We start from the raw sequence: 15,653 nt of genomic DNA on the forward strand, positions 1-15,653 counted from the left end.
ACCCACGTGACCGCGCACGGTTGGCAACAAACGGAGCAGCTCCGCTGTAGTTAGGGGGCAGAAATTCGTCCACTAACACTGTTCATGAACGGATGGCTGCGCCCGGGCGGTCACGCTCGGGGATATAGGAGAATCCCACTGACGGCGCGCCAAGTACGTTCTCTAGAGTCTTCCTATATTAACTCTATGGGACATCTTTGCACTTTAATGCCCCTCTAAGGCAAAGACCTTTAGAGTGCAATCACTTGGGGATAGTTGATTGCGTTTCCGACGTCTTCTGTCCGTGTCACGTTGTGCTTGTACACCCATACAGCTTCATACCTCCCACTTTGCAGTAACTTATACGTATCTGTTCCTGTTTCGCAAATGTTAAGCGCAAAATAGAAATAAAGAAAGGAAAGCTTAAACAGCGACGCAAAACAGAGGACACAAATGGAGAAAACACACAATCACACTCCGAAATATTCAAGAAGAAAAAAAAAAAGGCTATTCGTTATTATGAAATAGTAGTAGGGCCGTTTGGTACGTTTCATAGGAAACACAGAGTCAGTCGCGGCACTCTCTCCGTGTCTCCTACGTCGTACGTCTTCACGTCGTTTATGATGGATTCCTCATTATATCGAATGAGGCTGAGTAAGCAAATTGAATACAGGCCGATCGCCAGATATGCCTGCGTGTTCGAACGTCAATGAAATGAAGGGAACAAGAAGAATCACTTCTGATTCGCCGGCGTCTCAATGTCCCCTCCCTCCCTTCGTGTCCCACGTTTTGCATTTTATGGAAATTAGCGGTTACCAAGAAAGACTCTATCGCTCACCGAATTTGGAGCGGAAATACTTTTTTCCGCGACCAATTTAAATTGTAGCAGGATCGCCCCTTCGCTACTCAAATAAGTAGCGAATACGGCAGCGGCGCTAGTTGTAGCGCCGTCATGTACAACTTTATCCACAAGAAGACGACATAGTGCTTGAAACGTTGTGTTATGATCTTTTGTGCTCATATTTGTGCGTCGTACTAATTATTTTCAGCGCTCAATGAGCATAGAATATGTTGCATTGCTGAAAACTAACCAGATGAACATTCCATGTTTTTGTTCGCTCGTGGAAAATCACGAGGAGAGCCTCCATCGCGGCGACAGTTGCCAGGGCGACCGCACTGCGCCTGCCTCTCGCGCTCCGCGTGGACTATCTGCGCATGCGTAACTCAGCCGCGTGATGCGCCCGCATTTCAAGTTCAAGGTCACCGTGCAAACACACCGCGTCCGCTCCAGTACTGGTGACGTCAATGGGGAGAAGTGCGAAGGTGGAGAGAAAAAAGAGGGAGAGGAAGAACTGGATGGAGAGGACGGAAGATGATTTTTTCCCCCTTGTGTTTGCGCGCAAAACTGTGTGCAAAATATGGCGCTTGGTTGACGGACAAACAGTGTTTCCCCAGCTTGACGATTCTTTTTTTCTTTCAAATCTATAAGTTCGCCGCGGCACGAAATGGTCGGTGCAGTCGATTTCAAACAGTTGATCATATCGATTACTAAGCATTTGGTACGTCTGCAGTGCCCTGGAACTCTTCTCCCCTCGCGCGCTGCACTTCTCTCGCTTCTCAAATGAAAATGATGTGAGAATAATATGTATTGTCATCAGGTAGGGAATATGTATTGTAAAAAACTGCTATCTGAATGTTCAAAGCCCGCAAAAATGCAAAGCAAATTAAATATATCTCATTGGAGATCAAATCAGAATGCATGCAAGCGGGTGTAGCTTCGAAGGTAACATTTTCCTCGGGCTTGGCGGAAGACACTTCTCCTGTGTACTTCGTGTTTTGTCCTCCCCCGAACTCAATGAAATGTTTCTTCATTCAAACCTCTTGTTTCAATACATGATTTCAGTCACACCTAATGACTTTCTGGATGCTAATTATGGATTGTTGGCACCCTCAAATTTCCAGAACCCCCATCTCCATATTTTTATTTCTATATCCATCCATTCGTTGTTTCTTGTAACCACCACGGTCGCTTTTCTTTTCTTTTTTTCAGTACAGTATTTTTTTATTTTTAATACCCAGTGAAGGGGACCATGAGATACCTAAGTAAACTGTACGTCAAGCACCACGAGGATAACAGAATTAGTAACCCGTCATTTTGACTCGAACAATTCCTGCTCACACTGCAAGTATCGTGTTATACTCAGATATTCCGCTCAAGTTACACTTGTTCCGGGGGAATGTGTACGAACTAAACGAAACTACCGACTATTCGTGTTCTTCAGTGTATTAGTCCGTATGTTCGTTCTGTCACCTGCACAGGAAACTACCTACTCCCCTCCTTCCACAGTCTCGTTGACGGCCGCGCGGTTTTCTTCGAGCGAGACGGTGATTTTACGTATAGTCGGGTAATGACATAATTTGAAGCTTTACGGCGCGAGAGAACCATGAATGTAGCCAGAAAACACGTACCTTCGGAAGTCTCCAAAACCGACCACTATACCGGCAGTGCCCGATGCGAAAATTCCACCCTCGCACCTGGCAGGGAAGCATTCATTCAACACATGCTACACAGATGTAACTTCGCCTGACCGCCTATTAATAGAAGTAGAGCCTAGAAAACTGCTCTTGGACGAACAAAATGCCTTCGAGTATCGCGCCCGACACTTTATTCGTATGCCATACGTTTCAACTGCGCCGCAGCGGCAAAGACACGCGGCCAATTACGATTATATTACGATCTTCCCCCATTTGAACTTTTGTTCAGCACTTTCAAGGTCGCCAGCAATCCTCGCATGAGCGCTGTTCGTGAGTAAAGCATTCGGAGTCGTGGCAGTTTCATCAGTAAAACTTTGTTCCTTCGTTTCACCGTTTGTGAAAAAAAAAAAAAAAAGGAAAAAAGGATCGCCGTTACTCAACGTTGCTCGTCGATAATGACGAACACAGCACGGTGTTGGTAATGGGGTTGCGTGCTTCTCACAGAAGAAGCCCTTCTATCTTGTTTTCAATAGTCCTAAAAATATTACACATCGTATCGTTCGCGTTTTCGCTGAAGAGTTGCACGTACCGTTCCGCAATTTCGTGAGATCGCCTACACCGAACGGTCGTACGTCCTGTCATACAAACGAACAACGTGGCGGGCGCGAAAAACGTAACCCAGCGGGCGGCCCTAACGCAGACGTCTCACACCTGAGAGTAGTATGTTTCTATAGTCACGTTCAACCTTGGAACGGCGTTGTCGGTGGATCTTTTTTGTTCCTATATCCAACCGCCAGAAGACAACATAATGTTTGAAACGTTGCGTTAATCGATTCTTTCTTTTTTTAATTCTGTGTTAGCGCCGCGGAGCAACTGTGGCTATGAGCGGGGTACAGATATGGACAGATGGAGAGAAGACAGCAGGAAGGAGGGGGGGTGTTAGTGCGCATCCTGGGCCGACTTCAGGGGGAACTGTGCCGACATTCGTCTGGAAAGTCTTCGGAAAACCCAGGGAAAACCTCAGACAGCGCAGCCGCACCTCCCACTCTCGGCGTGGAAAGCGGTAATCTTAAGCACTATGCCACGGGAGCTGGTGTTAATCGATTCTCTGCTCACATTTATGTATCACACTAACGACTTTGATTCTTCAACGTAATAAAGGTAGATTATAAAGTTATCTTGCAGCACCCGTGATGCCGCTCATGGGTTCAACGCGACTATGGGAAGCACATACAATCAGTGATTTATTCACTTTGGTGTCCGCGCGTCCCTTAGATCGGGGGGGGGGGGGAGGATTTGTTATTGAGACACATGCGGTAATGACACATAAAGCTGTTACGACGTTAGCGTAACTGCAATAACGGACCTCCTCGCCAATTTTCTTGCACCCGCGCACCGCGCCGTGCTGAAGATTCTGGATACACCGCCGCTTACAATGAAAAGCGAATGCACACGTTATGCCTGAATATACGGCAAGTAGCCTCACACCAGTCTCGCGTTTGTCATGCTTGTAAGACCTGTAGTGCGCAGGTGAGAACCGTGCCCACCCAGCTGAGTAGGTGTGCCGTTCTGCTCCAATTTCACAACCCTGACATCCCGATGTTCAGGATTTCTGCCACGGAGCAAGTAATCGCGCAACCTGATGCATCAATCAATTCCGCATTCTCAAACGCGACTCCCCGAATTTAAAATGATGCAAGCCAGCTGTGACACGTTCGTTTTCTGACCACTTGCGATGAAAAAAAGAAAAGCACGAAGAATCGAAAGAAAAAGAAAAACTTTCAAAAACAATTAGCGGCCTTTCGGGCTGTGCAATACTGTTCTGATGTGTCACACACGTTCCCGAATTTTTTTTTTTTTTTTCCAGTGCATGCATCTCCAGCAGCCGTGTTCGGTAACTCGGGCACAAGATGGCCGCCATGAGGCTCGAAGTGGGCGGGGCCTCTCAGCTGTGTTAGTGTTTACATCACTCATGACGTGTTTCTCCAAGTGAGCATAATCGCTAATCTTTCAAAGTAAAATGTCCATCCCCCCACCACACACACACGTTAGCTATCCGGTATACGCCAGTTGCATCTCTTCATATCTTAATGTTATGCTACATAAACAAACCTGACAGGAGGTTCATGCACAATTTGTTCCCTCACATGAAACGGCGACAAAAAAGAAAAACAAAAAAAAAACACACACAAAAAAAAACAGACGTGCTTGCCAAGGCACTGGAGAGGGACGAACATTATTTAGATATATGGTGGACTGAAGCGACGGGATGCAAACTTCAACAACCGACCATGCATACCTCCACAGTTAACTAAGTCGAAAAGGTTCTCTATTCTCCCAGTCTTCATTTTCTAACGTTTCCCCCTGATACAGCGACGGCCAGCCAAGTTCGCCACAGCTGTGTGCGAAACTGACACACATACTGTAAACGTCAGACGAGATTTAGTTGCCTGTCTGCGCGCACTCAACCTGTACCTTGAACTTCAATTCTCCCGCATGCGGGCAGCTAGTAAGCCTCTGCGCAATATTACGAGTATCAACAAAAACTTTATATATAGGACAATAGGGCAACGTGCAGGGAGTCGACCACAATATTTTTCCAGTCGTGGCACTCGAAATGCCCAGCGCAACGTTTACTTTCGTCCGTGTAGCAACACTCCCGCAAAAGCCCAAGGTCATGGGCAGACTGGCAAATTCATCCCCGCGGGCACACCTATACATACGCCGTATCGAAACGAGAAGTTCGCGATCCCATCTATTATATGCCGCGAACCCCGACGTGAAATTCGGGAAAAATATCAATACAAATTATGCGAACTGATAAGCCAGAACGCGCACCGGTTGGCGCGCAAAGGGTATATGCTAGCACCGACGGCTCACTCACCTTCGAGAAACTTCCATAATGACCCCCCGGGTGGTGGCTGTGTTTGCGGGGTTCAGACCCGGGCTCTAACTAACTGCGTCATCCCCCAAGACTTGCGCCGAGCAGCGTTTCCTACGAAGCTCTGTCTTGCGCCGGAGAGTGCGCCGTATCATTGCCTGCGACCCTCCCCAGATTCTCTTCGCTGCCTCCTCACGCTCGCATCGATGTCGTCACGCAGGAAAACACCAAAGCTGCCTTGGCTCACAGTCCATGATTTCATAAGCACTTCTTTTTTTTTTCCTCGCCAATTTTCGAGCCACAGAAATGTACCTGTGATTCGACATACGCGTTTCATCCAGATCGAACGTGAATTTTGCGCGTGATAAACGTCGTGTTTATGGTCAGAGATGATACACATTTTTATTGTTCGTCAGTCAGCTGATGCAATCAAGGGGAAGGGATTTGTGTGAGGTAGGATCGGAGCCGCACGAGACTGATACATCAAACATGTGAATTAAGCGCGAGTCCAGAGCTGTGTGACAATTTGCGAGTAAGTTTGCAGTTTGTAGCACAACTGCGTACCACAATTGTTCTCCAAACATCCATCTGTATTTGGTAAAAGCGCATGGAGCCCGAGTGCAGAGGTGATACCAGTGATACGTCGGGATTCAGGGAAATATGCTCGACAGGTTATTCCCGATTTGGTTTCTGCGCATGTACGGCATTCGCAAAGGAATACGATATGCGATCTGAGACGCAACCCACAAAAACAAGGACATGTCTCCAGACGATGTTTCACCGAAGCAGACTGTACTTTCGCTGTACAAATCAACGTTGTATTGGACATCTGAATTAATTGTATCTCATGCTACCTGACAGAAAACTCAAGCTAATCGAGTTATCAAAAATATGTAATTCAATTATAATCGATCGGCATTTGCGATTGACGCATTAACTGATATTGCATTATCGGACATTCATGTTGACCTTCTTATGCTCTGCGTTCAGAGTACCAAAAATTGCAGTTGAAATATTGCTGTCTTTGGGAGTTTCTGAGGAACGCAGGCGTTCAGCTGTTGCACGGTTCATTCATTTACCGGCATTGCGGCTGGCGTGCACGACACATGGCCGTAATACTTTGGCAGTATTTTGTGTCACACAAAATAAACTTTTGCATGAAAACTGCACTTTAGTTGCTGACAATGTAGAGAAAGCCGTGTTCACGTACCTCTGTCAAATTTTTTGCCTTCTGGATCAATATCTTTCACATCGAAGATGTCTTCAAATAAAACACCCGCCATCTTGATACAACAGTGACCTCAGGTGGTGAAACACTTGATGGTCGATCAATTAAAAAATTGGCTAGTTCAAATTTCAGCAATTTTTTTGTGTTTCTAGGCATAAATCATGGCATGACTATTTATTTTGTGCACATGAGCTTGTTAGCGGAAGTGGAAGTCAGACAGCCATTAATCTGTATCGCTCACTGCTCCGAATCGTGCAACCGTGCTCTCGGCATGGACTTCAGAATGCAAGATCGAAATTAAGGGCGTGTTTTCTGTGTGTGGCGTTGACGTGCGTTTTGTTGTGATGATGTGCAACTGGGCTGGAACTTGCATTGGAAACGTCTGTGTGTACATGTGCTTTATAGGGCGTCTCGGATTAGAATAACCAAATCAAATGGCCTCCCCCCCGCCTCGTCGAAATGTCAGCACCAGGCCGCATCGGCAGCATTTGTCACCCCTTCAGGTGCTGCTGCAAATGGGATTCCCTAAGCACAGGGCGTAAGTGCATCTGTTGTTGCAATTTATGCTTGCAATCTTGGTGGGTGACATGATAGCAGCGTCATGTTAACGCCCTCATGTCCGTGAACGTTCATCCTTCGTCACGATCCGGCAAGACGTGACTGTAATGTGGCTGTGCATTTGTGACATCGCAGTTCTTCTCTTCTTAACGTGATCCACATGAAGTTGCCTACAAATTTCACTCCTTAATAAAATGTACCGCTGTCTTGCAGAGAGAAGGCTCTTGCAGCAACAGGCGATAGAGGAGTTCAACTAGCAGCTGATTGGTATGATTATTTTTTTCCAACGAGCAGTTCATGTGGCATTACATCCTGGTGACTTTACATGTTATGTGCAGGCTTCTGGCTCATGTTAACGACCCCACGCTTGATGACAGCACACCTCGCGAGTACATTCTCTACCTCTGCCCAACTGGACCTCTCTTAGAACAGCTACAGTCATTTTTCCTTCAATCAATGCTTCAGTGTAATCGGAATGGTGCCCACAACTACCTCCCACATATCACACTATGTTCATTCTTTCAAGTAAGCATTCTAACATTTGTAGCTTCATTGTTTTGTTCATCAACTCACAGGTGCCTTGTGTACTGTGTCACGTCCGGAAAATGTGTATGAGATGTGGCCATCTGACCTTAAACGATGCACAAGGAAATTTCAGGTACACGACGAAAAAAAAAACAAAAAAAAACACAATAATAATAGTGCCGAAGGGTGCTGTGTTGTAGACATGCAATGCCCGCAGTTAGTGTCTTCATGAACAATTGGAGCAACCATTGTCTCATCTTGATCAGATGTTGCAGTTACGAACCAGGAAAGTAATACAACAGCGTTTCTCAGAATATTACTTAGAGGATGTGAATACAGTAGAAGCAGCGGTGATGAGTAGGCCCTGCAAAATATATAGCTTCAGCGGTTCTCTTTCCTCACTTCCTGTCACAGGGAAGTAGAGGCGGATCCAACATTTTTCTGAGGGGAGGGTGGTCCTGCCTTGGATAGCGTGCTACTACACTGTCGAGGTCAATCGAAACCTTATGTAACAACAAAAATTGAGGGGGAGTTCCGGACACCCGAACACTCCTCGAGATCTGCCCCTGCAGGGAAGTATGGGAACACCAACAAACATTACTTACGTTGATAAATGTTAGCTATTGTAGTGTGGTCCAACGGAAAGTCTCATCTGAGGATATGACGATGAAACCGCAGGATGACTAATGTCATGAAAATGCAGTTGTGTGAATGTTTGTGGTGGACCAGAAGCGGGATAGTGGACGAAGCACTCTGAAAGACAGGGCCAGCGAAGGGAACCTGATGCATGCAAGAACTAATTTGTAAACTTATGAGCAAAGTTGTATTCGTAATAGTACGATTGCGCACAGAAACTGTAACATTCAAAGAAACAGCAGTGATGAACTCGTTGATGACTAAGATGAGTCACTCAGAGTACTCTTTCGTAACTTTGTGTAAGGATCCATGGTTTCTGCACAAGGTAACCTGAAGCACATCCAGTGCTAAACCTTGTCGACGCATCAGTTATCAGGGTGAAGATGCCCTTTGTCAGTACAGAAAACAAGAAAACGAAAATATCATATGCATATAATGGGAATTGATGTTCTGAGGCTGGAACACATAGAAAGGACAGATACACACAAACCCTCGAGGGCGTAAGAAATTAATGATGAAAGAAGGAAGTCACTGAAAAGGTTAGCCAGCTGTAGGACTCGAACCCACATCTTCTAGATTACTGGAGTATCGGATTTTTCATTATATGCCTATAACTGTGGTCTCAAGCCCAAACCTTTCAAAGCTCTTGTTTGAGTAAAAATATCAAGTTTAAAAATAAGAAAATCGTGTTTTAACAACATATATATTTAGGGTTCCGAGTTTTTGGAGTTTATTTTTTGCATATTCGGAGGGTTCTTTTCTCAGTTTATTATGTTCTGAGGATTCAGAGTTTTTCGTCTTTTATTTATCATATCTCTGTGAATATCCGAAGTTCCGAGAAAAAGCTACAGCTGTGAAATGACACATTGACAAAACGAATGAGACGCTGCCTCCCCGAAACGCTCGCTGTCATGCTCCAGAACTTGCAGAGAACAATATCTAGGCCAGGATCACCAGGTGACGTGAACATCTCGGAATCCTGCTATTCCTCTACATAATCGTTAGGCAGCTTTCGCTTGCGTCCGATCCTGCTGTCAGTGTTGCAACCTCAACTTGCTCTTTCATGAAGAGAGTTTGCTCGCCATCTGTGTTTTCTTGTCTACTTTGACGGGAAAGCACGACTCACAGAAAAAGAAAAACCCTATGCGCTGGATTTCCAAGCAGACGTGGCAAATGGCTGGAATTGTCTCAAAATGCCCTCATGTCAAATAGGGTCACTAAGTAAGGTTCAGTGGCTCCAATGGCAAATTACCTCTAGCAAAAATGGAGTCCACCGCTTTACACCGATGCTTCACGCGTTTCTTCATGCAGATGCTTCGCGAAAGACAGCTGCACGGTGGATTTGCTTTAACCACCCTTCCTTGCCGCTGGGGTTGGTAGCCCGAGATATGAGGTAATCTCAACAACACAGGAAACGATCCAACCAGTCACGAAGGCATGGCTTTGTCTTGCTTTAGTTCTCGATTACTGGAATCCACAAATGCAGCGTTTTCTAGATAAATCCAAATTGCTTCAAATATACCGGCATACATTTTTTTTACTTTTTCACGTAAATCTGAAAACCCGGAACCCTACATATATTCCAGAGAAGAAAATTTATTGCAGCAAAAAATATATATATATGTAGTACGTTTGCCTTTATTTGGCAATTACTTTTTATTAAAATAGTGCTGCAACGAATCTGATAACTGTTTATAAATCGCATGGAACAAAAGCAATGTTCTTATTTTTGGCTATGTACTTCAGGATGCACGAATCTCAATGTGGCAGCTGTCATAACCAGCAGTGTGAAATCAAGCGTCACCAGCGAATGGTACCTTTTCCTCGTTAGTACACACCGTTCAGAAAGCTTCCCAACAAACCCTAGAAAGAGGTCGTCACAAACATTGGTCTTTTAAAGGAAAATAAAACGCAAGTCAGAAGGAAGTAAGGTCATCTGACAAGAGCTTTTAAAGGAGCAATTAGGTGACATTTAACGTGGCCTGAAGCCCCGCCTCATCTGTCCTGCTGTCCACTGCGAGTCACCATGCAAAATATTTCCACTCTGCGGTGTATTACGCTGCACAGTAGAATTTACAAAAACAGTTAGAGAACGCAGATGGCCGGCACGATCCTCACGAGACGGGAAGATAGCCCCGATCCGAATTTTCTTTGATTTTTTTCTTTTCTTATCAGCTCATGCACGGCTTACATATGCTTGAGCTGTGCCACTGTATTTTACCGATCACATGCCGGGAGATCACGTTACGTCACGACGTCCTCTTATTCTGAGATGCACTCTTTTCACGAGGAGAGGACTTTTGAAAGGTGTGCGAAACAGAGGCCTCGTGCTAGCTCTGTAGCTCAGCTGCGCTCGGCGTTCTTCCGCAGGAGATCATTTTATTGGTTGCAAAATTCCGCAGCGAAATATGAAAAAAAAAAAGTGGGGGTTTACCTAAGAGCTCCTTTAAAGGGACTGTCGCATCCGTTGCGGTCGATTCCGAAACTACAGTGCCATTTTACTCCTCGTTCATCACTGACAATAACGCCAAAAATCTGACTCGAATTAGTGGAGTTGTTTCTGCGCAATTTGATGTATTGCGTGGCAAGAGCAGACGGCGGATGTTGAGAGCATTCCGGAATTTCCTCTCTGTAAACGTCACTTGGACAAGCCCAATCAGAGAGTGAATGAGGGACCTTTAGGGACCAATAGCAGGGCGCGAGTGATGGCGTCTGTATTTCGCAGAGAAGTCTGAGATCGGCTCGTCGAAAGCTGTTTCTGCTTAGCGTCGTACTTCCTATAAAACTGTTAAGTAGGCCAGTAAGATGCACCATGCAAAGTAATTCACACCGCAGAGTCATAATTATTACAGAAATTGAATTTAAAATAAGCCTCAAAAAGCGACCGTGCGCAACGGTGGTGAAGAGCAGTACCAGCCTGTGATCTGCATGGAACCTCGCACTGATGCTATAAGGAGAATGCTCGCTGATTGGTCTAGAGGAATGTTGTCTGCTACTCGGCTGTTCGGGGTTCTGAAAAAGCCTTTGTTCTGGCTCGGTAATGATTCGGCCGCCCCTTCTATCCCCAATTCTCCGGGAGAACTGGCAAAACTGGTTTACGGCGGCAAAGGGACAAGGCGTTGACCCCCACTGACCAGCGAACCAGAACGAGTTCTCCTTATAACGTCATCGGTGACGTGCCATCATACCTCCTCATCCTCGTTATACCTGGAGTGGCGAGTTAAGGGTGAACGCGCGGAGCCATGTTTATGTGAGTTTTTTTCTGGGAAACAAATTGCACACATCCAAACCTTTCACGTTATTTGGTAAAATGACACAAACACTTTCATCAGACGTCTTAATCTGAAAATTTTTTGGATGGCCCTCTGTACTCCTTTAAGACGAGGTCATTCAAGTAATGTCCGTTTTGCTAGCTCATAATTTGCTAAATTTCTAAAAAGTTTCGAAAACCTCCTTCGGTACACTTGCTGGGAGTGTCTAAGAAGGCTGCTTCTTAGCAGAAGATGCTGGGTGCACACTACCCAGGGGAGCCTGCTCTGAAACACTCAGTTGGTCTGTAGCCACAATGTCATGCCACGATAGCAGAAGTTGGATGATTGGTGTGGAACATGTACAGTGCTCGACAAAAGTTTATGGGACACGCACCGGCTTATTCCTTCCTCAGAGTGGCACGCTAGCAGTGAATGGGACAGCACAGACTTTCAGATATGTGCCTTGGCAACCCAGTCACCTGTTTGGAAGCCGTACGGAAGTTATGCAAAACTATCGATAGTCATATGAAAATCGAACTATCAATAGCAAGAAAAGTATCGATAGCACTATCGATAGTTGACTGTTGATAGTAAGGAAACTTGTGAAGTTGACTGTTGATAGTCTGCTATTGGGAAACTATCGGGGAGCAGATAAAAATAGAAAAAGAAAATGCCTCACTCCTATGCAAGTTTTACAGTACAACTCAGATCAGCTCCAACCAACCGCAAGGTCACGTGATACTCTCTGCACTGGATTGACCACCATTGCAGTCTCATGAGTGCGTACGATTTTCTGATGAGCATCTTCTTTCACTGCTTACAGTGGATCATTCATGCATTGCAGCTAAATGGAGAGAACTTGTGTCGCACGTGATTCTGTTTTCAGTCACTGTGCCAATGCAGAAACGAAGACGGGGACGAAAGCATCGATGGTGAGAACCAAATCTAGACTAAAAACAAACAAACAAACAAAAGAACAGTACTATCGATAATAAATCATTGTAAAGCTATCAATAGTTTTTAAACACTATCGATAGTGCTATTGATAATCAACAATCTATAGTTTTTATGCTATCGATAGTACTATCGATAGTCGACTGTCGATAGTTTTTGGACACTATGGATAGTTTCAAAAAAACAGTCGATAGTATCGATAGTCAATTTATCGATAGCTTTGCATCACTGCTGCCACTATTCGCTACCAGCCCGTCACACTGAGGAAGGAATATGCCGGTGCATGTTCTGTAAATTTTTGTCCGGCTCTGTACAAGTCCTGACCTTAGTTAAGTGCCTTCCACCATTATGAAGTGAGGGAACAAAAAACTGTGGCTTTCAGACTTGTCCACTGGAAAATCTGTGAAGGCTTGGCCAGGGCAGAGGCATTTGTGTTGGTTTAAGTATTCTGAGCTGCATGAGAACGTTATGACGTGGAAGCGAATGACTTCGACAGGGACGACAGTAATGATTCTATTCCTGCACTACTTTACCTGTTCTCCTTATCTGACTTAGAAGAGAAGGAACAAAGCAAAGGAAAAAGGAACTTTGTAGAAGGAAGAAAAAACAAAAAAAGGAGCGTGACTTATCCCGATTTTCAATATAACGCCACGTACACATGGTTTTAGTGCACGAAAAATGAAAAGCAATTTTCACGAGTCCGAGCATGATAGCTCAACTATGGTGATGTTGGGTAGAATAAAGTCACCTGCCTCTAGTGGATGATGATGATGATGATTTGGATTTTTGGCGCATCAACGATACGCGACATAATGCGCCATTTCTCCGCAGTAGCCTGTAGTGGAGCAGCCATGAAAATAATGTCCTAGATAACCATCATAATATCACATATTACTGTAAGTGCACACGTTTTCCCAATTACAATGCCTAGTAACCCTGATAACATGGTCATGTGAGGTAGAAAGAACATGTCTCTCCAGTGGAAGTCGAAGTAGTTCACACCCACTTAGTAATGAGCTTTTAGGCTACACGATTTTTATGCTTACGTAGAAAAGGGAACTGATGTGACTGTCTGTCGCGTTGACACACACACACATTTCCTGTTCCTTACCCTCCTGTAGCAGGTAAATAGATTGCTGCACGGTCCTAAATTTTGTTTGGCAAGTACATACCAATATTTAGATGTCATTGCAGCAAAAATATTGAAAAGGGGATAAGACGACTTACCCAGTTATTGCATGCAAAAGTTCAATTGTAGTCACAACTCTGTAGCCAAACCCGGCTGAAATATGCAAGAGAGAGTTACAGTCATCAAATTCCTTTGCATTGAACATTGTATTTCTTGCCAACATTAGATGTAGGTGTGTCCCTGTAGCTAAAGAATGTTCTCTGTCTTCTTTCTCTTTTTGTCCAGGCTCCGGATGATGCTGTCTCCCACCTTACCCGTGCGTTGCAGCACGTGGTAGAAAAGCTACGACCCGAACTTCCCGACCACATTCGTTTAGAGCACTATACGTCACCCACCTTCCTTGGGCTTTTCGTGGCTGAAGAGCACAATGATCCTCTTAAAAAGGTGGCAGTCCACTTTATGAGAGAAGTGTCAGAGTTCAGTAAGTGTCGTTTCATGTTATACCTTGTATGCAGCTATAGATTGGCTTTTAGTGTGAGGGTTTCACAACAGTGTAATCCTGTCGAGAAAGTAAAGTGAGCCAGCATTACATGATGCTATTTAAAAAGACGCAGGACACTGGATTGAACAATGAGGAAAACAAAATTTTAATTTTTAAAATTTTGTTTCAGTTTTTTTTATTTTTTCCCCTTGTTTTGTTTTTGAGCCAATGTCCCGCATCTTTTTAAATTACTACTCCTGGCTTTTGGTCTGGTTTCATTACATAGTGCTAACCTACAGTTGCAAAAACAACAACAACAACAAAAATATTGAACACGTTTTGACAGCTGCATGCTCTAAGTCTGGGCACATGGCTCAAACCAGCAGAAACCTTTTTTTGTGTGTTTGTGTCCCGCTGTAATCTTTTTTATGTGCCCAGGCTTAGGCTTTTTCAGTATGAAGTTCCTCCTTATCATGTTTTGACGGCAATTTTTATGAATAGTTTGAACACAGCTGTAGTTGAGAGAGATAATTTTGATAGAAATTTTGAAAGATTGAAATAGGACGTTTAAATATCTTGACTCTTAGTTGATTTCCATTGTTTCCAAACGCGATTTTCCTTTGCATTATCCTGAATGTATTATGGTGCAATGTGTACAACAAATTCAAAAGCAGAGCCAACAGCAACGGCACGACAGTTTATTTTATTATCTTACATGTGTTTATTTTACCATTCACATAGGTACATTTGTAGGTTTGACACACTGAATGCCCCCACTGCACACACCACAGCATTCAGTGAACAGCAGCAAATTAATTTTCCCCAAACAAACTTTAAATGAAGAGCTTCACTGCAACTTTTTGTGTTTTATGACATCATTATACTAACTGTTTTTGGGTTATATATGCATTGATAAATTAGATGAATTGATGGCTTATAGCATGCAAGACATCTCAGACACATCTTCATATACAGTATCTCAGTAGCCATGCTGGCAGGCACACATTATGGTTCTATACCCTGCACCAGTATGTCAACAGATTGCAAAAAAATTGCTCTATCATGGTCAGGAAGGGCAACTATTTTAAGGGGTGACAAATGGGGTAGGCAAGCTTGCAAGCAGGAATCTCAAGATTCAGTTTATTTTATGACAAACAGAAAGAACAAGAACATGTAACAGCTGGGTCTGCAGGGCAAGCCCATGGTGCAGTTCCTTATTCAAACATACAACAAAATAATATCGTCTTGCTAGGAACAGTCATGAGTAACAGCACACAGTGCACGCACTACAACCATATTACTAAACAACTTCAAACAATTACAACCTACCGTTCAACAATTACAAGTTCAAAGATTAAGAGCACCATCACAAAAGAACTGTTTCACATCCTGTTTAAACTTACGAACTGACGAAAGGGCTGGGTCTTGGTTTTTGGGCACGGAAAAAGCACACACAGATTTTGAATTTCAAAAAGGAAACCTCCAAGCTTCATTTTTGGGTTCCTGAGAGATGCGAATTTTGTTTAACCTTACACATATAAAACTGCTGTGCACTT

At 44.2% G+C, this 15,653-nt stretch overlaps 2 protein-coding genes across 3 annotated transcripts in view; one reads left to right on the forward strand and one right to left on the reverse strand.

Moving 5' to 3' along the window:
• Positions 1 to 6,633, reverse strand: part of LOC135385341 (DNA-directed RNA polymerases I, II, and III subunit RPABC3-like) — a 125,656-nt gene extending 119,023 nt beyond the window's left edge. The window contains exon 1 of the mRNA XM_064614614.1: positions 6,546 to 6,633. Coding sequence (XP_064470684.1) covers positions 6,546 to 6,618 — 73 coding nt within the window. The 5' untranslated portion in view covers positions 6,619 to 6,633. The remainder of the gene's footprint in view (positions 1 to 6,545) is intronic.
• A 68-nt stretch (positions 6,634 to 6,701) lies between these two features.
• The window catches only part of LOC135385342 (ecdysteroid-phosphate phosphatase-like), a 50,214-nt gene continuing 41,262 nt past the window's right edge, over positions 6,702 to 15,653 (forward strand). The window contains exons 1-4 of one of the 2 annotated variants that reach the window (XM_064614615.1): positions 6,702 to 7,101; positions 7,335 to 7,388; positions 7,460 to 7,646; positions 13,902 to 14,097. In XM_064614615.1, the coding sequence (XP_064470685.1) occupies positions 6,998 to 7,101; positions 7,335 to 7,388; positions 7,460 to 7,646; positions 13,902 to 14,097 (541 nt within the window). In that variant the 5' untranslated portion in view covers positions 6,702 to 6,997. The remainder of the gene's footprint in view (positions 7,102 to 7,334; positions 7,389 to 7,459; positions 7,647 to 13,901; positions 14,098 to 15,653) is intronic. The other variant, XM_064614616.1, reaches the window with a different exon arrangement.

The sequence above is a fragment of the Ornithodoros turicata genome, chromosome 2, assembly GCF_037126465.1.
Source record: "Ornithodoros turicata isolate Travis chromosome 2, ASM3712646v1, whole genome shotgun sequence".
In the NCBI taxonomy this organism is placed as follows: domain Eukaryota; kingdom Metazoa; phylum Arthropoda; class Arachnida; order Ixodida; family Argasidae; genus Ornithodoros; species Ornithodoros turicata.